Source organism: Emys orbicularis, chromosome 10, assembly GCF_028017835.1.
Source record: "Emys orbicularis isolate rEmyOrb1 chromosome 10, rEmyOrb1.hap1, whole genome shotgun sequence".
Classification (NCBI taxonomy): domain Eukaryota; kingdom Metazoa; phylum Chordata; order Testudines; family Emydidae; genus Emys; species Emys orbicularis.
Genome location: NC_088692.1, coordinates 84,581,533 through 84,608,228, shown reverse-complemented (window position 1 = coordinate 84,608,228; position 26,696 = coordinate 84,581,533). Strand labels below are relative to the sequence as shown.

The window sequence follows — 26,696 nt, the reverse complement described above, 5'->3', positions numbered from 1 at the left end:
TTCTGCATTAGGAAGTAAATTAAGTTAATTAAAAGTTATAGAGCTAGAAGTGGCTTCCCCATTTTCCTCTGTTCTCCTTCAGTTATCCAGCTGAATTGCCCAATTAAAAACTGCCCCTAGTTTCCGGAGGTCAGCTATTTCATTTATTTACTTAAAGGTATTTCCAGGGCGCTCGTTGTCCAGGCGTCCGAGCACCACACAAACAATGAAGACTCTTGACAACCATTGGGAGAAGCAGGGAAGTAATACTATCTACATTATCCAAAGGAGAAAACTGAGGCACAGAGTGATTAAGTGATTTGACCGAGGCTATACACGCAGGAAGTCAGTGGCAGAGATGGGAATAGAAGCCATTTTATTATTAGTTATATTACAGTAGTACCTCAAGTATAGTCAGATCAGTACTATTTTGTGCTTGGTGCTGTACAGACATGTAGTAAGAGATTGTCCTTATCTCAAATTGCTTCCCACCTAAATAGTCAAGACGGATAAAGAATGGGTGAGAAAAAAAGTGCCATGTATCCCCATTTTACAGATGGGAAACTGAGGCCCAAAGAGACCAACTGACTTGCTCAAGGTCATGTACAGAGGCAGAGCTAGGAATTGAACTTTTCGTGATGGTTATTAGTTAAAATCTGGAACCCCTGGTGTCTCGCCGGGATCCCTAATGTAGGCTTTACACCCAGGGTGTGTGTTTTTGTGCTCCGCAGATGGAAAGCCTATTTCCACGGACGTGATTGTGTTAGGCCGGACCAACCTCCTAATTCCTCGGGCCCAGCCCCATCACTCTGGCGTGTACGTCTGTCGGGCGAACAAACCCCAGACCAGGCAGTTTGTTACAGCTGCGGCTGAGCTCAGCGTCCTTGGTGAGTTGACAGAATGAACATTTCAGATGTAAACACCACTCCGGATAATTGCTTTTCCCCTAAAACCACATCCAGAGGCTCCCCCAGAAGTGATGCTCACAGCTCCCTCGCTGTGTCTAAGAGGGGAACGTAATTAGAAGAAAGCCATCAGGACCCAAGTATTCAATCCGAGCGTGGAATCGTTCTCGATGGCATTATTACCATTTCATTTTTTTTACTTACTGAAGCATTTTTTTTTCTTTTTGCAGAGTTCCCTTGTGAAAATCAGTATCAGCAACTAACTTCCAGTATTATGGAAGCCGTTGGGGAGAACAGCCTAGGAACAGGGAGCGAGTTGATACAGATTTTTTGGGGCTAGTCTAAATTAAGCCTCAAGAGTTTGCCTGGCAAACCCTCCCGTGGACCTGGAGCTGTTTCAGACATCATGTGGCTTGGGAGGAAAGGGCTTGCCTTGGCTTTTTCTTTTTTTACCTTCATTTCTCTGCTTTTCTTTCAGCACCTCCCAGCATCTCCCAGTCTCCCGAAACTATTTCCCGCACCCGCGCCAGCACTGCCAGGTTTGTCTGCAAAGCAGAAGGGGAGCCCGCCCCCATCATCCACTGGCTGAAGAACGGAGAGCCCATCCTGTCCAATGGCCGGGTGAAAATTCAGAGCAGTGGCAGCCTGGTGATCAACCAGATCGGGCTGGAGGATGCCGGCTATTACCAGTGTGTGGCGGAGAACAGGCTGGGGATGGCATGTGCCACGGCCAAGCTCTCGGTCATTGTGCGGGAGGGCTTGCCGAGTGCTCCCAAGAAGGTGTCAGCCGTCTCCCTGTCCAGCACCACTGTCTTAGTGTCCTGGGAGCGTCCAGAGTACAACAGCGAGCAGATCATTGGCTTTTCCCTGCATTATCAGAAGGCCCTGGGTAGGTGCTCGCGGTTTGCGTAGTTGGGTTGTTGTCACCACCGTAAAATAGCGGTGAGAACACTAATCCACGCGCTGCATGTCCCCCTTTGTGGGCTTGTGCTTCATTATTTATTTTTTAACTACATCTTGCCCAGACAGGAGCGGCTGTTCGCGTGTTCTTATCCTGTCAGATGGGGTGTGGTCAAACTGGGTGTGCTTAGCCTGACTGTTCAGGCGGCTGTACTGTGGTGTTTGCAGTGCCTCTTCAGAGAACCTGCTGCTCATATTGACTTCTCCCCACTAGGGTCAGAGAAATCTAGTGAGGCAACGGGGTTTCAGAGCACCTTACCCTAGGATTTTTTGGAAGCTCAGTTTGTATGGCAGAGCTGCCCCCCCCCACACGCTTGTTAAGGCTGTTGTTCTATTAATGGGACGGAGCTAAGGATTTGGAGCCTTAAGACCACCTCTGGCTCTGCTTACCCACTTTTGCACGTGCAGTTCATTGCACCTACCAGTTTTGCACATGCATATTGGGCAATTGGGTGCCCATCTCCCCATTCTGTGCATGCAAGAGGCCACTTTTGTGATGCAATCAGTTGCATGACTGGAAATGGCCGTGCAAAAGTGGAAGCCTGGGATGAAAATTTGACCTTGAGAATCTCTGGGGAATGCATGTTTGAAACAGGCCCCGGTGAATCCCACAGATGCAATGAAGAAATAACCATGCTGGGATTCTAATCTGGGATCCCAGCCAGACTGAGTAGTTTCCTACCTTCCAAATCACTGTTCCGTCTTCTGTCTGGCCGTGAAAAACTGAAAGAAGAGTAGGTAAAAATCTATAGTGTGCTCACTCGGACACTTCTGAAAATTTTACCCTCGGAGATTCAGGAGCTTAAATCCCATTGATGTAGGCGCTGCTGAAAACTTTTCTGTTAGTCTTTATTCCATTCTGACACTGCTGTCCTTTTAATTTTATGTACATTTATTATGATTAAGGCTAAGATTTTGTCACGGATATTTATAGTAAAAGTCACGGACAGGTCACGGGCAAAAAAGAAAAATTAACGGAAGCCGTGACCTGTCCGTGACTTTTACTAAAAATATCCCTGACAAAATGGGGATCTGCAGGTCCCCACACCGCCTGAACCGGGACAGCTGTGCAAGGGCTAGGAGCCACCTGCAGCTCTGGGGGCCCCCGCTGCCCATGAGGGTCAGGAGCTGTTGGGTGTCCCCGCCTCCCGCAGCTCCAGGGGCCTGCCACGGCCTGGAGCTCGGGGTTCCCCCCCACCCCCACCGGCAGCTCCAGGGGTTCCCTGCCCCCTGGGGAGGCCAGGAGCTCAGGGGTTCCTCTGAGGCGGCCAGGAGCTTGGGGGTTCCCCCACCACCAGCAGCTCCAGGGGTTCCCTGCCACTCGGGGCGACCAGGAGCTCGGGGTTTCCCCCACCACCCGTGGCAGATGGGAGCTGAGGGGTTCCCCCGCCGCCTGTGGCGGACGGGAGCTGCAAGGTAATCCACTGCCTTCTGCGGCAGTACCCCACAGTTCCCTGCCCCCACAGGCAGCGGGGAACCCTGCAGCTTCCGACCACTGCAGCCCAAAGTCACGGACGTTGTGGAAGTCACAGATTCTGTGACTTCCGCGACGTCCGTGACTAAATCGTAGCCTTAATTATGATCAGTGAATGTACAAAACACCAGAAAAACGCTTGGTGCCAAGGGGCAATGACAGTGACTAAAACAGTCAAACTTGGGTCCCTAAAGCTAGGCGTCGACATCTACAATCTGAATCCGGGGTCTGACTTTCAGAGAATTTAGCTGAGAATCTCCCCGTCTGTGGATGTCGGTGGGAAGCAAGAACTCACATGAAAATCAGGCTGCTTATTTAGGTGCCTTAGGATGGATTTAGGTGCTTAACTTGGGCTAAAATGTTCACACGTAGGCATCTAACGTCTTGCCCAAAGAGTTCAATGCCTAAGTTAAGATTTGCCGGAACATGACGGAGGAAGGTGGCAGACGGTGACAGAGGGAGGACAAGGGGTAAGCCATGGTGGTTTCAAAGAGGGAAGGCTACAGTTTGTAGGCTTTGTGGAAGAGCTGATTTTGGACTTGACGGGTGTCTTGCTCGTTGTACTGATGATGGGTTTTTGCCTTGTCTCTAGGAACTGATAATGTGGAATACCAATTTGCTGTCAATAATGATACCACTGAGCTTCAAGTGAAAGACCTGGAACCCAATACCAATTATGTTTTCTACATGGTTGCGTACTCCCAGCTAGGAGCCAGTCGGACGTCCTCTTCCATTATCGTGCGGACACTGGAGGACGGTGCGTTGAGTAGACATGCACGGGTGTGTCTGAAAGTATTCTCAAACGATCAAGTAATTGTTACGCTTCGCAAATGGAAACATCACAAAACACCCTACAGAGAATGGTGTCAGCTTGCAGAAATCCAGACGCGCTGTGAATGTGGCCTGTTGCGTCTGGATATTTATTTACGCGGGTTTTTTTTCAGAGAGTGGGGAACAGTGATCTGCATGGGCAGCAACAGGCATTAGATATTATCCTGCTGTCTTCTGATCCTGGTGCAGTTGACACACAGGCACCATTACTTGAACTGCATTCAGCTGGTCTGGATTTTTATTTAGGTAACAATGATTTTGCTCCATGTGGACTTGATCCAAAGCCCACTGAAGCAAATGGAAAGACTCCCATTCACAGCCAGCGGCTTGGGGTCAGGCCTGCAGTCAAGTCTATTAAAAGATTATATTTTGCATTTATATCACCTTTCATTCCAAGTGTTCCAAAGCGTTTCTTAAACCGTATATACAGAACACTGCCAAAATGCAGCCGCACAGGGGCGCTGGCCAACTAGCCCATAACATGCTGTAGGACATTAAAGGGAAATTTTGGCCACGTACCAGGCAAACCCCTTCTGTTATGGGATCTGTAATGTCCATACATGACTTGTAAAGTTTAATCTGAAATTCACCCACTTAGTAAACTGCTTGATCTCTGTGTATCTGTGTAATGGGGTACAGTCACTGCTGGCGGTGCCCCCTTGTGGCTGGTCTGGGGATCATGTCTCGTATAGTCTAGTCTAGTGCCCCTTTCCATCAGTCACTCAGTCGCTGCAGTGTCTCTCCTCCCGTACTTCACAGCGCTCGCTCTTCATGACTCAGCCCTCCAGATGGGTCACTTTATAGTCTTCCCCCTCCGGGGTCCCAAAGTCCCTTTGGACCAACTGTCCATACGCTGTCCCAGTCTTCCGTGCCAATTACCAGTCTGTGCCACTTTCCCAGTGGCTGCTAAGGAAACCTGAGCCCGCCCACTACTCCGGGTTACCGCCCAGCGACCCTATCATCAGCATCCAAGGTCTACACAGTCTCAACTCTCACTGCTCTGTCCCTGGGCTTCTTCCTGCTTTGCCTTCCACAGGCTTTCTTCCCCACACCTCCCCTGGGCGAACCCCTTCCGTCTGGGACAGGATCCCAGGGCATTTGCTCCCCCTGGGTTTCCAGAGAGTGACTACAGACTCTCTCCCTGCAGCCCCCTGCTGCTCTCCACTTCCTGGCTTATACAAGTCCAGCCTGGTCCTGCCCAGCTGATCTTCATCTTCAGTTAGACTTTTTCAATCAATCCTGACTCTCCCCCCGGTGCAGTAGAAGGTTAATTGGCCCCTTCTGAGCCACCATAACCCCGTCAGGGCTGGCGTGAGGTGTATTCCCTGTCACACACTGCCTCGGAGGTATGAACAGCTGCCCAGAATACCAATCTGTGGTTCTAGGGAAACTTGTTTTTCAAACCTGATGCTTAGATCCTTGAGCCATCCCCCGTGGCATTAAATCTCTCTGTTTCCATGGCAAAAAACTGAAAGCAGATAGGCCTGTCTAAAGCAAACTACCAAATCCTTAGTGGAACAGGGAGCATTTCTGAGTGTCCTGAGGATAGCTGTGTTTAAATTCTGGAAGCAAACAGGTAATAAAACATTGAAATGCTAGTGGGGCAAAGACAGAAGTGGAAGCCGTTGTGGTCCAACCACAGGCATTAAGTATGTGAGACCCAACAAAGGGCATGGAGTGTCAGCAGCCACCAGCAGTTATGATTGTATGCTCTGCAGGGACAATACTTTCAGGACTGAGGGCACCCAAGGTTCGCCTGCCCAGAGGAGTGGGTCAGCTCGGGCAATCCCAAGCCAATCCCTGAACCTCTGAAGCCCCATGGTTCAGACATCCGTGCTCCCAAGTGGAGCTAATCCCCAGTTGCGCCTCTTGTTGAAGCAGCTTGTTGCTCTTGGTTTTGGACTGAGGAGACGTCTCATCTGTTCGTTGCTTCTGTCCCAGTTCCCAGCGCTGCTCCTCAGCTGTCGCTGTCGAGCATGACCCCGGCCGACATCAGAGTGACGTGGCTGCCTCTCCCTCCGGAGCTGAGCAATGGGAAGATAACGAAATATAAAATTGACTACTGCACCCTCAAGGAAGGTGAGGAGGAGACGGGCTCAGTGAGAAGTAGAGGTTGGTGCATTCAGTGCATGATTGCAGTTCTCAGAAATGTATTGTGTGTGTGGTTAATGCTGACAGAAGGTGCCGGGCTGAAAACCTTCGGGACCAGAGGCCTCTGTTTATCCATAGGAGACGTGCAGCATAGAGACCAGCACTGCAAACTGCCCCACTGATGTGCCTCAAACCTCTCCTGAAAGGGTTAGACAAGAATTCACTCCCCAGAGCCCATTCTGTACCTGGCCACCCTGGGCTGGACTCTGCCATTGCACTTGCCAGCTGTGGATTTCGCCCTGTCGGGCTATGGCCACATGGGAACTGGACTGAGGTTTGCATTTCATATGGGCCAGCAAACAACCACCAGAGGGTAACAACGTCTGGCTGTCGCTGGTGCTTTGTGTTTAATGATCATAGGGGTAGGTGGGGAAGTGCATTCGATGAATTGGGAAAAAATCAGATCATTGTGTCGAAATAAAACCGGTATCCTGGCAAGCCCATGTAACCACATTTGCCAGTTTTTGGCTTGATCTGGTTTTATTTCTATTGTTAGCCAGTATACTAACCCTTCAATGGGGACATGGGCACTTTCTCATCAGTGCCGGCTTCCCAGCCCTAAAGCATTCCTCGCTCTGCAGCTGCTCACCTCCAGGATGTAAGGAGGGGATTGCAAATGTGACAAAGGGTCACATTCCCATGGGTTTGAGCTGTGTTTCTGTTCTGCACCATGATGCCTGGTTCTTGGTTTTAATCTCGGTGCCTAAAAGCGGTTGCAGCCAACCCAACGAGTCAATGGGAAGCGGTTGAAATGTTTGCACCATGGGGCTGATGTGTGGTTGTTTAAGGTATGTCTGCACTGCAGCTGGGAGGTGGGATTCCCAGCGCAGAGAGACAGTCCTGTGCTAGCTCAGCTCGAGCTTGTGTGCTAAAAATAGCAGTGTGGATCTTGCAGCACGGCTGTCAGCTCGGGCTACCCACCCGAGCTCAGACCCAGGGGGTCGGGTGGGCTTGGACCCGGGCGGCCAGCCTGAGCTCCCGCCAGACCTGCAGCTTCCACACTGCTGTTTTTAATGCACTAGCTCGAGCACACGTCTGTCTACCCGCGCCTGGTAACACACCTCCCAACTGCAGTGTAGACACAGCCTTCATGTTAAAGAACCGGGGCAAAATTCCCACAGGAGCTCAAACTGGATGAATCGTTTAAATGTGACCTTTGCATTAACCATAGGGCCACTGTTTGAATCTCTAGCAAGGCTGATCTTTGCAGCTCCGATGGAAATCTCCCACCAGGCTCTGTTTAAACCTTTAACTGAATGCACCTTATAACAGAGATGATCTGAGGAGGCCGTGTTCAAATCTGGGTCTGGATTAGATTTAGGCTGGATTTGAAGTGCCGTGAGTTGGGGGTAAGGTTCTTGGTTCATATCAGTTAATTTAAGGCTAGCATTTGGCTGCAGATTTGATGGCACCAAAATCTCAGTAGGGGCTCTTCTGAGATTTTGGCCCAGGGTATTGAGATGTCTGCCATCTAGAACGGTGGAAATTTCACCCCGTCAGCTGTTCTCGTGAGATTTCTGCCAGCTTCCCGCTGTCTCACGATTCCTGCTGTATCCAGACTGGAATTGTGTGTGTTCATTGGGGAGAACAGACCCCTTCCTGTTCTGATTGTGACCCAGAATCGAAACCAGAAAGGGATCGCTGAGTCAGGATTCCAGTTGTGGCTCATCTCTAGTTATAAACCATCATCGTGCTGTTACGTGACAATGTGACCTGCAGGGAAGTTCGCCACTGGGCCGAAGGCCAGCACATGCACCATGCAAGTCTCATCTCAGCTTATTCGCAGCCCGGATCTCCCGCTGCTGGCCCTCGGCACAGGGGCGAATTCACCTGGATTGGAATAAAGACGTCTAATTGGGGTTTCCTTGGCTCTAGCAGATCAGATCTCCTCCACCGAGGTGGGTGCGAATGAGACACAAATCACCCTTGAGTCGCTCCATCCCAATAAAGTCTACAAAGTGCGCATTGCAGCCAGCACCAGTGCAGGGTATGGCGCCCCTTCGGAGTGGACGCAGCATCGTACTCCTGACAAGGACAACCAAACGCACGGTAAGTAGGGGGGGGCGTGGCGTGCGCTACATAGCTCCTTTCTCTTCGCTGGGTCTTGGAACAGCACCCCTGTGAGGGTGGGAGGTCAATACCATGATCCCCATTTCACAGATGCGGGAAGCTGAGGCAGTTAGACTAGATGGCTTACCCAACCCCACACAAGGTTGTGTCTACACTAGGGAATTGTAGCATGAGGTCCCAGTCACACCAGAACCCCTCCCCTAGCTTTCCATTTAGTGTAGGGAACCAGAATGCTTTTCCCCGTCCCATGCTGCTTGGTGTGTTTTTGATGGGTCCTTCTCCCCATCACCTCCCAGATCTTCCTCAGGCTGCAGGCTATAAGCAAGGCTCATGAAAAATGAGCGTGGGCGTGTCTGGAAGTGGGTAGGCAAAATCGACATACAGAGATGAACGCAGAGCCAACAGGCAGCAGCCGGTAAAAGTGGTGCTGTAGTTAACTCAAAATAGGGCAGGTAAACCCCACCCCACCGCAGTAGCTCTCAGTCACCAGCTCTATCTGCTAGACTGCACCCCCTTGCTATGTAGATGAACATCAGTTCTGTTATTCTGTGGTCATCTGGTTGGCCCATTCAGTGACAGAATCATCACCGCTCCTCTCTGGCACTTCAGGGGCATGTCCCCTCACTGGGACAGACCCTGCCTGTCCTTCAGAGGTGGAGAGAAGGAAGCCCCTTAGCAAAGCAAGGAAACACCGAGGAGTTGCTGAAATGTGGGTTTCTTTCCTCTTGTTTTTCTAGTTCCGTTTGCCCCGACAGAATTAAAAGTCCGAGCGAAAATGGAATCCCTCCTGGTCACGTGGCAGCCCCCAGCCAACCATGCACAGATTTCAGGCTACAAGCTGTACTACCGGGAGGTGGGCACGGAAGAGTCAAGTGACGAAAACCCCTCGGATGGCACGGAAGAGGAGAGCTGGGATGTGGGGCCCATAAAGCTAAAGAAGAAAGTGAAGCAGTATGAATTAACTCGACTAGGTTAGCTGGTGAAGTCTACTTCTTACCAACATGCACTGGCACTGTGGTTCCACCTTGCAGTGCAAGGAGGTCGTGATGAAGAACTTCTAAGAAGGGGCAAAGTTCTTTGGCTGCAAGCCCTTCAGATGTACTATTGCATCTTACAGAGTCTTTTACTGCTGCTTTTTCTACTACTACAGAGTCTGAATGTACCTGAGTTCTAAAGCTCCTCCCACTGTTAAATCTTTAGCCAACTGTTGCAGGGATGAGTGTACTGAGAGCTTAGGGGGCAGAAATTAATCTCTGTCTCTTTCAGGTACTTGTAAGACCACCTGTCAGTGCAGGATCCAAGTGCTAAATCATTTTCATAATATTAAATATTAAAATGCAGAAACTCCTGAAAGCTAATGTAGTGGCAGATGATTCTCTAATCAGTGATTAAATTATATCTGGTGAAGCACAAATTGAAATGGTTGGTGTATCCTACGTTCGTATCTCAAAACTCAGCTCAGAACAATCATCTGTTCCCACCTACATATTTCTAAGAACCTCTCATAGAATCATAGAAGATTAGGGTTGGAAGAGACCACAGGAGGTCATCTAGTCCAATCCCCTGCTAAAAGCAGGACCAACCCCAACTAAATCATCCCAGCCAGGGCTTTGTCAAGCCTGACCTTAAAAACCTCTAATGAAGGAGATTCCACCACCTCCCTAGGTAACCCATTCCAGTGCTTCACCACCCTCCTAGTGAAATAGTTTTTCCTAATACCCAACCTTGACCTCCTCCATTGCAACTTGAGATCGTTGCTTTTTGCTCTGTCATCTGCCATCACTGAGAACAGCCGAGCTCCATCCTCTTTGGAACCCCCTTTCAGGTAGTTGAAGGCTGCTATCAAATCCCGTCACTCTTCTCTTCTGCAGACTAAATAAACCCAATTCCTTCAGCCTCTCCTCATAAGTCATGTACCCCAGCCCCCTAATCATTTTCGTTGCCCTCCTCTGGACTCTCTCCAATTTGTCCACATCCTTTCTGTAGTAGGGGGCCCAAAACTGAATGCAATACTCCAGAGATGCAGTGCCTCACCAATGCCGAATAGAGGGGAATAATCACTTCCCTCGATCTGCTGGCAATGCTCCTACTAATGCAGCCCAATATGCCATTAGCCTTCTTGGCAACAAGGGCACACTGTTAACTCATATCCAGCTTCTCGTCCACTGTAATCCCCAGGTCCTTTTCTGCAGAACTGCCGCTTGGCCAGTCGGTCCCCAGCCTGTAGCAGTGCATGGGATTCTTCTGTCCTAAGTGCAGGACTCTGCATTTATCCTTGTTGAACCTCATTCGATTTCTTTTGGCCCAATCCTCCAATTTGTCTAGGTCACTCTGGACCCTATCCCTACCCTCCAACATATCTACCTCTCCCCCCAGCTTAGTGTCATCTGCAAACTTGCTGAGGGTGCAATCCATCCTATCATCCAGATCATTAATGAAGATGTTGAACAGAACCAGGCCCAGGACCGACCCTGGGGCACTCCGCTTGATATCAGCTGCCAACTAGACATCGAGCCGTTGATCACTACCTGCTGAGCCCGATGATCTAGCCAGCTTTCTATCCACCTTATAGTCCATTCATCCAATCCACACTTTTTTAACTTGCTGGCAAGAATACTGCAGGAGACTGTATCAAAAGCTTTGCTAAAGTCAAGGTATATCACATCTACCGCTTTCCCCGTATCCACAGAGCCAGTTATCTCATCACAGAAGACAATCAGGTTGGTCAGGCATGACTTGCCCTTGGTGAATCCATGTGGACTGTTCCTGATCACCTTCCTCTCCTCCAAGTGTTTCAAAATGGATTCCTTGAGGACCTGCTCCATGATCTTTCCAGGGACTCAGGTCAGGCTGACCGGTGTGTAGTTCCCCAGATTCTCCTCCTTCCCTTTTTTAAAGATGGGCACTATATTTGCCTTTTTCCAATCGTCTGGGACCTCCCCCGATCACCACGAGTTTTCAAAGATAATGGCCAATGGCTCTGCAATGACATCAGCCAACTCCCTCAGCACCCTCGGATACATTGCATCCGGCCCCATGGACTTGTGCATGTCCAGCTTTTCTAAATAGTCCTTAACCTGTTCTTTCACCACTGAGGGCTGGTCACTTCCTCCCCACACTGTGCTGCCCAGTGCAGCAGTCTGGGAGCTGACTTTGTCTGTGAAGAGCGAGGCAAAAAAAGCATTGAGTACTTCAGCTTTTTCCACATCATCTGTCACTAGGTTGCCTCCCCCATTCAGTAAGGGTCCCACACTTTCCCTGGCTGCCTTCTTGTTGCTAACTTACCTGTAGAAACCCTTCTTGTTACTCTTCACATCCCTTGCTAGCGGCAACTCCAATTGTGCTTTGGCCTTCCCGATTACACCCCTGCATGCTCGAGCAATATTTTTATATTCCTCCCTAGTCATCTGTCCAAGTTTCCACTTCTTGTAAGCTTCCTTTTTGTGTTTAATCTCACCGAAGATTTCTCTGTTAAACCAAGCTGGTCGCCTGCCATATTTGCTATTCTTTCTGCACATCGGGATGGTTTGTTCCTGCACCCTCAATAAGCCTTCTTTAAAATACAGCCAGCTTTCCTGGACTCCTTTCCCCCTCAATTAGCCTCCCAGGGGATCCTGCCCATCAGTTCCCTGAGGGAGTCCAAGTCTGCTTTTCTGAAGTCCAGGGTCCGTATTCTGCTGCTCTCCTTTCTTCCTTTTGTCAGGATCCTGAACTCAACCATCTCATGGTCACTGCTGCCCAGGTTGCCACCCACTTCTACTTCCCCACCAATTCTTCCCTGTTTGTGAGCAGCAGGTCAAGAGGAGCACGGCCCCTAGTTGGTTCCTCCAACACTTGCACCAGGAAGTTGTCCCCAACACTCTCCAAAAACTTCCTGGATTGTCTGTGCACTGCTGTATTGCTCTCCCAGCAGATGTTAGGGGATTGAATTCCCCCATGAGAACCAGGACCTGTGACATGGAAGCTTCTGTTAGTTGTCCGAAGAAAGCCTCGTCTACCTCCTCCTCCTGGTCTGGTGGTCTATAGCAGATGCCCACCACGACAGCACCCTTGTTGCTCTTGCCTCTAAACTTAACCCAAAGACTCTCAACAGGCTTTTCTCCAGTTTCATACTGGAGCTCTGAGCAATCATACTGCTCTCTCACATACAGTGTATGTAAGATGCATCTCTAATGCAGCCAAGCGTGTTTGTTACTTAAGGTTAAAAAGCACCTGAGATGTCTGCTCCAGATTAAAATACAACCATGAGTTAATCCTCACCACACCTCTCTGAGGTCGGTATTATTTTCCCCATTTTACAGAGGAGAAAAATTGAAGCCAAAAGGTTCAGAGCTGGTGGTCAGAGAACGAGTCTGAATCCCAGCAATCAGATCTGAAAGATAACCTTAGCCAACAAGATGCTTGTAACCATTTACTACAATAGACTGTCTGTATAGTATAGAGTAATTAGTTAATTAACCAACTGATAAGAAATCAGACATGCCACATGTACTCTTGAAATAGGACTCTCCTACTTAGACTGTTTCCCTCCTCTGCCCCATGGCTCACCCTTGTAATTGTCGCATCCTGTAACTAGTTGGTTAATTACTAGATTCAGAGCTACAATATGTAGGGCTCTACGGGACTGATCTTCAGCTAGTGTAAAATCAGCATAACTCCCTGGAAGTCAATGCAGTTGTGCTGATTTTCCCCAGCTGAGGATCGGGCCCCATATAATGCAGCATTTTGCTTTGTTGACAAAGGCCAGCTGTTGAAACAGCAGTCTGAGTGTGCGTGCCAGCTTGATTTACACACCTAACATATATTATGGATGGTTTAACAGTCAGTATATAGGACCTGGGAGGCTAACTTGTGTCACCACTAAATAAACGTCCCCCTCTAGAATTGCGTTACAGCTATGTCTACTCATAGCCTGGAGAGGGTGTTAACAGTTACAAGTCACTCTGAAGAATTTAGATCTGTAATTACTGCACTGAGGAAACCACATCTGTACATCATGTCCTGTCCTTACCACTGACAAACCAGCGAGGAGAGTGGCTCAGGAATGATCTGAATTGGTTCCAAATGCTCTGGCACATCAGTGCTCAGAACATCACTTGTTCATCCGTAATTACTTCCTTAAATCTGGGCATCAATCATCTCTTGATGGTTTCCTTATGATGGGGCTGATGTGGATTAACTATCGTAACTTCATGAAGAGGCTGAAATGTCTTCCAGTTGGGGGCGTCCTCTTTTGCTTTTCTGTGGAAAGACGTGCTCCTGGGGGCTTGGGAAAGGGAAGGGGTAGAAGCATCTAGCATACGCTGAGAATGCAAAGGTGGCGGGGAAGGCAGGGGAATGTGAAAACCCATCAAGAGTCGAAGTATGAGCGTGCTAATTTAAGGCTAGACTGTGCAACCCTTGCACTGGTGAGTGCCCGCTCACACAAGCAGGTGTTGATTTCATTGAGGTTACGTGTGCGAGTCAGGATTGCACAATCTGGCACTTGGCGAGACTATTGCAATTCAGTTGAGACGAGGGGTTGGATAAGGAACTGCAAAGTATTAAAAAGGGAACAGAGTCAGGAAAATCATTGTGCAGGAAATAGGAGAAATGGGACATTGTAATCAACACAAGTCTGTCATTCCGGGCTTAACCCTGATACTTGCTGAGCTCCAAGAACTCTCATTGATTTCAGTGGACATTCTAGGTCTGACTCTAGCAATTAATCACTAGTAACGGAATGTAACAACCAGGGCCGGGATCTAGAAGAAAAAGAGACACTGAGGGCCTAATTCCGCCATCCATGTTAATGGCTAGTAAGTAGTACCTTACTTTGGGAGCGGTCCCAGGTACTTCTTAGCGTAAGAAAGGTGGGAGAGTCAACGCTTAACGAGCACTTAAAAAAATGAATGCAAAAATATATATTAGTCTATTGGAAATATCACAGCCATCCAGATCCCATATTTGAAGCGATGCAGAGTAGATTATTCTGGATCAATTTAATATAGGCATTCACGTATATGAGGGGTTGCGACGAAATCTATCTGTTTTCACCCTGCCTGCTAGCTACAATAGCAAATCTTGACAAGTATCCTGTAAGCTTTCAGATACTGAACTTCTGGGGCTCAATTATAAGAAACAGGAGCCTTCGAAAACCAGCGTGGCCTGATTTTCAGGTGGTGCAGTGGAAATGATCCGGATTCGTGTGCCGGGGGTTGCAGATACACATCCCAGCTTCTAGCTTGCATAAGTGGCAAAAATTGATGCTAAGAATCTCCAGAGTGATAACTGCTGCCCCTTGCGGAAAGTTTGCAATATCAAACCTCGTGTTTCACAATCTCTATTAGAGATCAGGATGAGGAGCAGAGTATCATGTCCGCTTGCTGTATGGTTTCCTGTACCTTCCTCTGAAGCATCTGACGCTGGCCACGGTCACAGACTGGGCTATATGGACCTCAGGTCTGGTCCAGTCTGGCAATTCCTATATAAGTACTGAGCACCCGGCTGCAACTTCTGGTGTCAATGGGATCCGCTGGATACTGGCACTCCTGGAAATCTGGCCACTCAGTTAAGTGCCTAAATGGGGATTTAGGAGCCTGACTTTAGGCTCCCATTGTTGTAAAATTTTGGCCACGATGTTTAAAAGGAAAAAGTTGTTACTGTGTTAACAGTGTATGCGGGCACAGTAAGACTTGGCCTTTCCTTCCTGTCTTCGTGCTGTTTCTTCCAAGGCAGGTTGTCCACTGCCGCGCATTTTGCAACGTCTTCCTTATTGCCCTGACTCTCCTCTCCCCAAACCAGACTCATTTCCCAAGGTTCCTCTCGGAAGCTTTTGTGAAGCTGAGAAAGTAACACACAGAGCGAAACTCTGAGCAGGCGTACGGGGAGCAGGGCCACTGATCAGTTCCGTGCCCCTGAGCCTGAGAACTCAGCGACTCTGTAGTCCAACAACGATAGCCCCATCCTCAGTGAATTTCAGAGGAGGCATGAATGCAGGTCAGCCGGTCTGTTTTCATCATCGCGCAACACCCAGGCGGCTTTTGAGGGAGACAAAACTGTGTTTGCTTTGGGGAGCTTTACAGCGAGGAAAATGTGGCCGAACTGTTTTTAGATTCCGAACGTGAACACGTATTGTGAAGCAGGGGCAGCCTTCTGCGCACCCTTTGGGTAATTGGCACCAATAGGCCCTGGGAGCATAATTGGAGCAGTAATAATAAAATTGGCATCAGTGAGACGGGCTTTGTGCTGCTTACGTTGGCACGGCAAGGGAGCCGGTGAGCCATCGGGGCAGGGGATGAATAGGCACGTCCCTAATTAACAAACTTCATCAGCTAAATGCAGCCGAGGGAACCAAAGAGACTGTGGGCTGCTTTCAGCGCCTTTCTGAACAAGGGACGAGATGTCCAGAGAGAATTGCCAGTTTCCCTCTATTTAAAAACGTTGAATCTTTTAAGTAGTTTCCTTGAATAAACATCCCTGCTAAAATGTCCCCCAACATGGCAGGAGAGGCTTCTAGTTTGTGAAAGACAAGAAGAAAGAGGCAGGCAAGCTTTGCAACGACCTTTTGGACTGCGTGAGCTAAGTTTGGTGTCCGTTGTAGGAACTAACGAAAGCGCAGCTAATGCTGCTGGGAGATATTCTGGGCCTTTTCCTGCTACCCCGTTTGGGGTCAGTGGAAGAATTGCCCTTGAAACGGGGATCTCTGTTTCCTTTCTGAAGGCCCCTGACTTTATTATTAAAGCAGCTGTGTCTGAGAAAGGGGTAGGCTCAGTTTGTTGTGGTGCGCACCAGAGTGTTTCTGACTGTAAGAATCTCTCTTGGTAGATGAGACAGATTGGGACTGATCCTGTGCTTCTGTGTGCACCAAAAACTCTTGTCGACTTTAATAGACATTTTCAGGGTGCAAGGAATTGCAGGATCCAGCGCCGTGTCTTTAAAAATCCCCCCCGGTGGCTGTACAACGTATCCTTCTGAATACACGAACTGGGCTTTCCCTGAGCAGAGGTTACTGGCACAGTCACACCATGAATCGCTTTGAGAGACGTTCTCCTACCAGGCTCAGGGGCCCCTGCATAATTAGAGGGTGATTGGGAAATGAAGCTCGCAGCGTTTTGTAGATTTGCAAGGGTGTTGCTGAGTTACAAGGATAAATTCAATGTGATGCTTTTGTTCACTTTGGAGGGTCAGCTTTAGTACTCATACGTGTGTGAGAGAGAGAGAGAGAGAGAGAAATAAACACACTTGTCTTCTGTGGTAGGTTGGTCTTGGGTGGGAGCAAAAGGGTGTAAGCTCTGAGATATTTCGTAGAGCACTTGTTAGTGCAGTATCTAAGCAATTAATATGAGGATCAGGCCCTAAATTACTGGGTAAAGCAACTGGAGCAAAGAGTATTAATGTGTCACCTAGCTTTGGAGAGGCCATTGGGTTACCACCCATCGGAGTTTTCCCAGATAATCCTACTCCAATGCTTGCAGGACATTCATAGCTCCTCAAACAACTTCTGGGACCTTTTAAACGCAGTCATCTTGCGCTGTGGGACCATGTCGTGATGAAGCTTTAATGCAGCATGATGCTATCTTCCATGGTAGAGGCAGGCACACAGGATTGGGGATCAGGAAATCGTGAGTTCTTATTATATTGGCTCTGCCGCTGACTCAATCTGTGACCCTGAACAAGTCACCTTGCTTCTCTTGGCCTTGGTTTCCCCAGTGATAAAATGGGGATGATAATACTTTGTAGGGTGGTGGTAGCTTGATGAATTAGCTAATATCTGAACATGGAATCCGAATGGTTTTAAGCCAGTGCAGCTCTGTTGAGATTGGGCGAAGATGAACTTCTGCTGAATGATTTTTGCAACCCAAAACGTTCATTTTTCCAGCCCCGGGGAGACTCTATGAGGTGAAGCTGGTGGCATTCAATAAGCACGAAGATGGCTACGCGGCTGTATGGAAGGGCAAAACGGAAAAGGCACCCGTGACCGCAGTAGGTAAGAAATACTTCATAGGGCAGTTCCTAGCTATTTCACCCGCAACCTTCTGCTTGCATGTTCTTATCTCTTCTGCTCTGCCCATGGTTCTAAGAGAGGGAACGGGATAAAGATACGGAGGCAGACGTTTAGGAACCAAAGACAGGAGTTGTGATCTAGCACTGGTGTCCAACATAATCATTCCCAGTTGAGAATGAGCGGGGCCATCCGAATTTTTAGAGCCACCAAGAAGTGTTCCTTGGGAGCTGGCTGGAGTGCTCAACACATTACGGGATCAACCTTAATTGTTCATAGTAAAGCATCTTGGAGGGGGTGGAAATGTCCCCACTCTCTAGTGCTACGATTGGGTGCCACTGAACTCAGATGGCCTTTACCCCCCCCCCCCAACACCCCCCACTCCCTTTCTGAGTAGGGTGACCAAGACAGCAAGTGTGAAAAATCAGAACGGGGTGGAGGGTAATAGGACCCTATATAAGAAAAAGACCCAAAAATCGGAACATCTGGTCACCCTATTTCTGAGAAACATTGGGGGAGCTGTGTTGGAGATGCAAGATACACCTCTACTCCGATATAACGTGACCCGGGGCACTAGGGTAATACAGATAAATAATAATACAGACATATGCATCGTTTCCCTTCGTGGTGAAATTAGGCTATGATTGTGATTCTCAAAGCGTATTCTATCTGTTCATGGTTAAGGCGAAGATTTTGTCACGGATATTTTTAGTAAAAGCCACGGACAGGTCATGGGTAATAAAGAAAAATTCATGGAAGCCATGACCTGACTTTGACTTTTACTAAAAATCCCTGTGACAAAAGGGGATCTGTGGGTGCCCACAGTGGGGCAGCTGCGCAGGGGCTAGGAGCTCCGGGGGCCCCCACCACAGGTTGGGTGTCAGAGCTCAAAGTCATGGCTGGGAGATGCCAGGGCCCCCACCACCGGCAGCAGCTGGGGGCTGCGGGGTACCCCTGCCGCCCGCAGCTCCAGGGGTCCCACACCAGCTGCAGTGGCCGAGAGCTTGGGGGTTCCCCTGCCGCCCACACCCACAATGGCTGGGAGTTCAGGGGTTCCCCTGCTGCCCCCGAGGGCCGGGAGCTCCGGGGGCCGCCAGAGGCGGCAGGGGTACACTGCAGCTCCCCACCACCGCAGGCTGAAGTCACGGAGGTCGCTGGAAGTCACGGAGGTCGCTGGAAGTCACGGATTCTGTGACTTCTGTGACCTCCCTGACTAAATCGTGGTACTTATGTTGCCCACTACCATTGTATCTGAGCACCTGGCAATCTTTAATTGATTTATCCTCGCACACCCTGGGAGGCAGGGCAGTTATCCCCATTGCACAGATGGGGAACTGAGGCAGAGAGTAACTAAGTGACTTGCCCAAGGTCAAATAGGAAGCCTGTGTCAGAATAGAGAATTGAGCCCAGGCTAGTGCTCTAACCACTGGGCCCATCCTCCTCTCGATTCACCAGCAGTGACTGCTCTTCTCTCTCCCATGCCACTTACACTTGTGTATTTCTTTCTTCTTCCTTCATGTACCATAGACCCTCCAGTTCAGAAGGGCCCCCCACTGCCCCCAGCCCAGGTCTATGCAGAGTCCAACAGTTCGACCTCGATTTGGCTCAGGTGGAAGAAACCAGACTTCACGACGGTCAAGATCGTCAATTACACCGTGCGGTTCAGCCCTTGGGGACTGAAAAACGCCTCTCTTGTCACTTACTACACCAGGTAAGAGTGTCGCGCAACAGGCCGAGTGACCCAACGGCTTCCTTGTTGGAAAGAAAACAAGCATGCAGGAGAAATACGTGGGAAACCTCGCGCCTGGGTGGTTTAGTAGACCCTGCGCCTTTCTACGTCCAGGGCGCATGTGACTCTGACTTGTATCCATTTGCTCAATTCTAAATCAGGGCTGGGCAAAAAGTGGCTCCTGGAGAACGGGCCGTATCTGAAACACAGAGATGGGGCTTAGGAGAAAGCAGGCATTTTTCCATCTGGATTTGTAGGGGTCAGGCTGCTGCACTGCATGCTGGGATCTGTAGTTCCCATGTCTTTATATTAAGGATAAAGCCAGTTGCAGTATTGTCAGCCCCAAATATTCAAAGATCATGACTCATCAGGCTCCCCAAAATGGGGTTTTGGTTTAAAAATCATGACATTTAAAAATATATATATAATAAATTTGGGGTGGCTCGTATATTTGTCTTCTGGGTTTTGAGGCTTTAGCGGCATCACGTTTTCAAGCTTTTCTCTGCAAGAAAATCATAAATAAATGAACAGCCATGAAGGCTAGAAACATACGTGATTCTCACGTAATCCCATGACTCCTGGAGCTTGGACTTTAAGAAACATATGAAAGATAGTGAGACTTGTGATAGACTCGTGAGAGGTGGGAGCACTGCCGCTTTGATCCGCTCCATTGCACCCACATCTTTTCTGGCCCACGGGCTCCTGGTAAGTCGCTGAGGTGTCCGGCGATGGGACCCCGGCCTGCATTAATCTGCCCTGTGTGTCTGCGTTCCTTGGCAGTTCTGATGAAGGTATTCTCATCAGCGGATTGAAACCTTACACCAAGTATGAGTTTGCAGTCCAGTCTAACGGAGTTGGGATTGACGGACCGTTCGGCAGCGTGGTGGAGAGGTTCACCCTTCCTGACCGTAAGTACCGCAACTCGGTGAAAATGAATCCCCAAACTCACGGAGCTCTCCCTGATTGGAGGAAGGCCAGTCTCACCTCCTGTGCCTTGCCCACTAGTGGATGTAAATCTCTGAAGACCGTTTTCAGCTGCCAGTTCTGTCGTTCCCTCTGCGCACTCGCTCAGCAGATGTAACGTATTTGTACGATGAAATGCTTGGGCATCCGGCTCGCTGTCACTTGTTGGCCCTCAGTTCTCTTCTGCATCAGTGGAGGCTCAGAGCCATTTGAAAGCCCCAGAGCCATCCCAAAGCCCCTGACAAGATGCTGCCACTGGAGTTGGCTTTGTAAGCACAGAGGAATGGAAGCAGAACTCGAGAAGAGCAATTGATACGAATCAGGGCAAATATGTTTATTTCAGATTTGAGTTTTCTTTTGTTTGGGGGAGGGAGGTGGATTTTCTCTGAGAAATCCTGCTTTCTAGTGAGGAATTGAGCTGCCCTGGGGGTTGCTTTGAGCGATGGGTCCTGGCTAATGCTGACAGATGTTGTCAAAATGGGTCGTTGAGCCCAGCATGGTGGTGTAGAGACAGTGGCAGGAGTTGACAGTGGCTGAGAGCACTGCTAGCTCCGGTAAGTCAGGGGATAACCTCTCTTGTCCAATAGCAACCTCCAGTGGCTGTTTTGGGAGTGGAGTTAACCGACTTTGGAGGGTGGGTCCCATCTAGCTGTGGTGATAAGAGAGCTTTGCGGGCGGGGGAATTAAAAACCAGAAGGGGGCAGGGAGCTCGGAGGATCCCTTGCCCAAGGATAAGAAAAGCTTTGGTGTATTTCAATGCTGTATCTCTTACTGAGCTGGGCAGCTACACCCGTGTTTTCCTGCTACTCCTTAGCTCGCTGGCCAAGACAGACAGACTCCCCATTGTTTGTGCTGCAGAGAGCACACCTTTCCATTCAGCTCCAAAGTCAACAATGAGCAGCCCTGTTTGTGCACCATTTGCATCCACCAAAGTAGGCTCATGTCTGCCTGGTGCGTGCAGATCACTCCGGTGCGTATCCAGCCACCCAACTCCCATCTGCAAATATAGCTTTGGCACGTGCCCGCTTTGGGGGGCACCAAATTGGAGGTGTGGCCCAAAGAGCTGAGCTTTCGCCATTTCCCCTTTGGTTCCTGTTGCACGTTTGGGGCAGTCGTCATATCCTTTGTCTCTTCAGGGCCGTCGACGCCACCGTCCGACCTCAGGCTGCATCCAATCAACCCATACGCTGTGCAGGTGCATTGGTGTCCTCCAGTCGAACCCAACGGCATCATCGTGGAGTATGTCATCCTGTATAATGCAAACAACACGCAGCCCGACGACATGTGGACTCTGCTGAGGAAAGAAGGTGAGCACCGGGAGTAGCTCAGGAGTGTGTCCATTGGGCCAGGTCCAGAGCGGAGGTGCGTCGACTTCGATCCTAGTTGGGCACTAATAAATGTCAGTTCAGAATCCCCCCGTTTGCCTTGCCCTCGCTGCTTTCTGACGGGAGTCATGCGTCTCTGCTGTCCGGCCTCTAAACACTGATAACAGAGCAGTCTAATGAGCTGGAGGACAGAGAACGTCGAGGAAAGGCGGCGCTAGCCTGCAATACAATTAGCAATAGAGGCAGCAGAGGAGACCCACAGCTGAGAGCGGAGCATGGGCACTGAGAAGAGACGTGGGGGAGAGGTGGTGTGTTTGGAAGCAGGTGGGTTCTCTTGCCTCTTTAGCAAGGCTCTTGGGTGCTCTTCGTGTCCTGGCTGCAGAGAGACGAGATGCTCTCGCTAGGCAGTGAAAGAACTTTGTGTTGACGGAGCGTCAAGGCTGTGGCTCAGAGATAAGAAAGGAGGAAAGCGGGTGGGTCGGGGGTTGAAAGAAAACACTGCTCAGAAGCTAGCCCTGTGAGCTAGAGGCTGTGAGCACGTCGGCCACCTGAAATCATCCCGGAGGCCCTCTGCAAAAACAGGTCGCTCCTGTGTGTGGCGGTTTTCATCTGCTAGAGAACGGTGTCAGGGTGAAGCTGCTGGCTGGGGAGGTGAAGCCCATGCCAGTGAGCGGAAATGCTACGTGTAAGGTGCAGCGAGAAGTTAAGAGCTCAGCTGGTCGTTTCTTGCAGTTTATTCACCCATTGCCCTGAAGGAGAACTGAGCTTTTGAATGAGAAGACAGAAGGATACAGAATCAACAGGGCACACATTAAATGGGTTAAAACCTGCCTAACCGCTAGGTCTCAAAATGTAACTGCAAATGGGGAATCAGCTTCCAGCGGGTGTATTTCTAGTGGACTTCCGCAGCGATCAGTTCTTGGCCCTACGCTATTTAACATTTTTATCAATGACCTGGAAGAAAAGATAAACTCACTACTGACAAGGTGTAGAGATGACAAACAGCTTGGGGGAGGGGTAAATAAGCAAGAGTGATCTGGATTGCTCGGTGAGCTGGGCGCAAGCAAACGATATGCCTTTCAGTACGGCCAAACACAGAATGAGATACCTAGGCCCAAAGAATGTAGCCTGCTTCCAGGATGGGGGACTCAAGCCTGGGAAGCAGTGACTCTGGAAAGGACTTGGGTAATCAGCTGAACACAGTGGCCAAAAGGGCTAATGCGATCCTTGATGCACAAAGAGGGAAATCTCAGCAGGAATAGGGAGGTGATATGACCTCAGTAGTGGCACTGGTGCAACCATTTTGGAAATACTGCGGCCAGTTCTGCATTCTGACAAATGGGAGAGGGTCAGGGAAGAGCCATGAGAATGATGAAAGGCTTAGAAAACCTGCCTGATAGCGATTGACACGTGGAGCTCAATCTATTTAGCTTGACAAAGAGAAGGTTAAGGGGTGACTTGACCCGGGCTGGTGAGTACCTACCTGGGGAACAGAAATGTGATGAAAGAACAATAGCCAATGGCTGGAAGTTGAAGCAAAACAAATTCAGACGGGAAAGAAGGTGCACATTTTTCATCGTGATGGTAATTAACTTTCCAAGGGATGTGGTGCATTCTCAATCGCTGGCCACTTGTAAAACTAGATCGGGAATGTAGGACTGGGGCAGGGGGTTGGGGTGCAAGAGGGGGTGCGGAGTGCGGGAGGGGGCTCGGCAGGGGGTTGGAGTGCAGGAGGGGTGCAGCAGGGGGCTCAAGGCAGGGGGTTAGGGGGCTCAGGGCAGGGGGTTGGGGTGCTGCTTGCAGGAGGAGTTCAGGGTGCGAGCTCTGGCCCGGCTGCTCCAGGATGGCCCTGCCTGCCCTGGCCCTGCACCGCTCCTGAAAGTGGCCGGCATGTCCGGCAGTGGCTCCTGGGGGTGGGGTGGGGCAGGCGGCTCTGCCGTGTGCTGCCCTCACCTGTGGGTACCACCCCCAAAGCTTCCATTGGCCGCGGTTCCCTATTCTCGGCCAATGGGAGCTGCGGGGGGCGGCGCCTGCAGGCGAGGGCAGCGCATGGAGCCCTCTGCCCCTTCCTCCCCCAGGGGCCGCAGGGACATGGTGCCGGCCGCTTCCGGGAGTGGCGCGGGGCCAGGGCAGGCAGGGAGCCTGCCTTAGCCCCGCTGCGCCACAGGGCTGGCAATCCTGCAGGCTAGATTGAAAGCCGTGATGGGCCGGATCCGGACCGTGGGCCGTAATTTGCCCTCTTCTGGACTAGATGAACACAATGGTCTTTTGGCCTTGGAATCTATGAATCTATGAAAACGGAAAGGGTCAGAAATCTCTGGGGATGGATGGAGCTGAACTGTGGAGGCTGGTGGTTGACGATTTCGAAATGGATGTTAATTAGGAATTAACATTAGCACGTAGCGGATTGGGACCGGATCCTGCTAACAGTTCAGCATGTAGAGAACTCGACTCATGAGGGTCCTCCCACTGGCTCCAATGGGATTGCTCATTGGGCTCCATCCATGGTAGCACAGAAGGGGAGGTCTAGGGGTATGGCTAAGGAATGACATAAATGTCAAGATTTTCAGGCCTGAAGGGACCAGCGGATCGACCTCCTGCATATTACAGGCCAGAGAATTCATCCTGTGTCCACCCCAGAACTTAGGAGCATGAGGCAGTGCAGCTCCAGGAGAGGCTTCGGTGAGATTACTCACATGAGTAAAGTTTCACACATGCAGGGTCAGGCTGCTAGCGAGCATATTATGTTAGCTAAACCATAACTGTCCTGGGATACAAAAGGCACCTCTTTATGTTACGTGGCTCGCAGACTCTGCTAGCTAAGAGAATGAAACAAAGTTCTGCAACCCCCCAGATAGCATCTAAACTAAACATTAAACCTTCTCACCTGCTTTTGAACAGGAAATATTTTCAGCACCGAGGTGCGTGGCTTGGAGAGCAACACCAGGTATTACTTCAAGATGGGAGCAAAGACCATTGTAGGATCCGGGCCGTACTCGAACGTAAAGGACGTGCACACGCTTCGCGAGAAGCTGTCAGGTAGCCCGGTTTTTACTCCCCCAGGAAGCATGCCCTGGTCTCGAGGTGTCACTCCGAGCATTGAGTCACGCTCCATAACTGCCCTTAGTTAGTAGTGTCGTTTCGTTTTGTGTTTAAGCGAATGCATGAAACTGCCTGATCCCGCCGCGTGATACACAGAACGTGAATGTGTTTAAACCAATGCAGGGGATCGAGCCAAATTCAGTGTGTGCGCAGCTCTTGCTGACGTCTGTGGCAGTTGCCGATCCGTATCTCGGGGCAAGGATTTGGCTCTCATTCCCCACTTTGCAGCGGTCGTATTAGTTCATGTAGTATTAAGGCAGCTGAATTTTAGACAGGTGCCAGGTTGCTTTTAACTGCTTCAACGGTCACTGCCAAGTACTTTTTATAATTGTGTGTTGTCTGCGTATCTCTGTGTGTGCGTGTGTTAGATATGGGCCCAACTTGGGGCCAGTCCTCCCACTTCCCCTGGGCTTTAGGGAACACTAGCTCTGGATCAGTAATCGGGGCCATTTTATATCTACGCACCCGAAGTTGGTGCTTTTCTGAATGCACCGGACGCTCTGCGTCCTCTTCCCGGTAGGGCTTGAGACGCTGACTCGACTCTGTCCTTCGCCTACTAGATGTTCTGGATGTGCACTCGGTCACCGGGATCATCGTGGGAGTCTGCTTAGGTCTCCTCTGCATACTCTTCTGTATGTGTGCCAGTTTCCGCAGCAGCAAGCAGAGGTATGCATTGCATTATCCGGACAGCCAGGAGAACAAAGCACTGATGGGGAGCAGCACAGAAAACCCTGTCAGATTCTTTCCCACACTGAGCAGGGCTGTGTTGTAGAACAATTGAATTTAAGGCAGTTAAAGATGCAGGCCATAAGAATAATCCACGGCTTTCAATATAGAATTCCTTCTCTGTCACGTTGTTTTGAGGGGTGTGCCCGCCAAGGAGCGCTCTTTAATGAATGCAGGCTGGTTGGCTGGTTTGTATGCTGCTGCAGTAGCTTTTCTTTAATCTGCATTGTTAGAGTAATTGTTTTTGCACCAAAATAGAATGCTAATTGCCCTATCAAAGAATATTATCTTTTCTTCATCTCGGTGTATGCACAACACGGCTCCGATGCGTTTGGGTGCCGGGCTGATCGTTCTAAGCATGCTCTGAACAGCTTTTTGAGCTTCCAGCAGGGGAGACTGTTAGAGGATTCCCTTTCTTCCTGATGTAATGGAGTGGGTTGGCGTGATCGGGGCCAGATCCTCATTCGGGGCATATTGGCCGAGTCCTGTTGATCTGACCTGGGTGTCAGAACCTGCCCTGTAAGTGCTTATAAAGGAAATCTTTTGAAGCTCAACTTTTGACGTAAGCCATAGTTTTAGAGAGGAGGCATTGTGAGCGGGTGGATTGAGCACAGGGCTGGGACCTAGGAGCTCCCAAAGTCTCATCCAGGCTCTGCCACTAACCCACCCCCATCACGTAACCTCCCTCTGTCACCTGTAAAACGGGGATGATTAAACTCATCCGCGTCACGTGGGGTGTGATAAGCATGAGTGAGAATAAATCCATGCCCTTGTCTCTCGCTCCCGTTATGGGGCACTAAGCACCAGCCATTGTGATCTGCTGGGCAGGGGGCGGGTTGTAGAATCTGCACACTGTGCTTGTTACAGAGCATGGGCTCGGGGTGTATTGGCCATATGTGGTGAGCACAGGGGCCTTAACACCGATCCCTACGCCCAGCAGAGCAGTTCCAGTCCTGTTGATAACAGCCCAAGCAGAGAGGGGCAGTTTGGTCCAGCATCTGCCACTGTTCATGAGTTGGGAGCTGACATCCCTTGAGCTCCGATTGGCTGGACAGGGGAGCGCAAGGCTGTTTGCCCTCCGAGGTGGAAACCTTTGTTTGTTTTCCCATCCCCTGCAGGGAGGCTCTGCCAGGCCTGGATTCTCAAGCAGCCGGGAATCACAGCTCCTGTCACCGGGGCAGGCAGGGACCACCCGGGCCCAGCGCCAAGTCTGATTCTCATGAGCTGGAGTCCCTCATGTCCCCGCTCTCTGAAGAGGTTCCCTTGCCCCTGATGGACATCACGGAGCTGACGGAAGTGCACAGCCTCATCCACACCAGCCTTCCGGATGACAGCATCCACGGGATAAGAAAGGTATTGCCGGTGCGAATGCTCACCACCCCCTTGCTCAGATAACCCTCTTAACCTGGAGCGGCACCAAGGACCCAAGCTATTGTGTGCAGAGTCTGGGTCTGATTTTCCCCTCTGGCTCTGGAAAGTGCTGGCCTGAATGGATCAT

General features: G+C 50.1%; 1 protein-coding gene across 1 annotated transcript in view; it reads left to right on the top strand.

Annotated features, from left to right (window-relative positions):
• The window catches only part of IGDCC4 (immunoglobulin superfamily DCC subclass member 4), a 120,450-nt gene that overhangs the window by 68,625 nt on the left and 25,129 nt on the right, over nucleotides 1–26,696 (top strand). Inside the window, exons 6-18 of the mRNA XM_065412726.1 lie at nucleotides 711–866; nucleotides 1,363–1,773; nucleotides 3,911–4,075; nucleotides 6,091–6,228; nucleotides 8,176–8,349; nucleotides 9,108–9,341; nucleotides 17,231–17,338; nucleotides 18,881–19,064; nucleotides 19,863–19,990; nucleotides 21,182–21,352; nucleotides 24,272–24,409; nucleotides 25,033–25,138; nucleotides 26,317–26,551. Coding sequence (XP_065268798.1) covers nucleotides 711–866; nucleotides 1,363–1,773; nucleotides 3,911–4,075; nucleotides 6,091–6,228; nucleotides 8,176–8,349; nucleotides 9,108–9,341; nucleotides 17,231–17,338; nucleotides 18,881–19,064; nucleotides 19,863–19,990; nucleotides 21,182–21,352; nucleotides 24,272–24,409; nucleotides 25,033–25,138; nucleotides 26,317–26,551 — 2,348 coding nt within the window. The remainder of the gene's footprint in view (nucleotides 1–710; nucleotides 867–1,362; nucleotides 1,774–3,910; nucleotides 4,076–6,090; nucleotides 6,229–8,175; nucleotides 8,350–9,107; nucleotides 9,342–17,230; nucleotides 17,339–18,880; nucleotides 19,065–19,862; nucleotides 19,991–21,181; nucleotides 21,353–24,271; nucleotides 24,410–25,032; nucleotides 25,139–26,316; nucleotides 26,552–26,696) is intronic.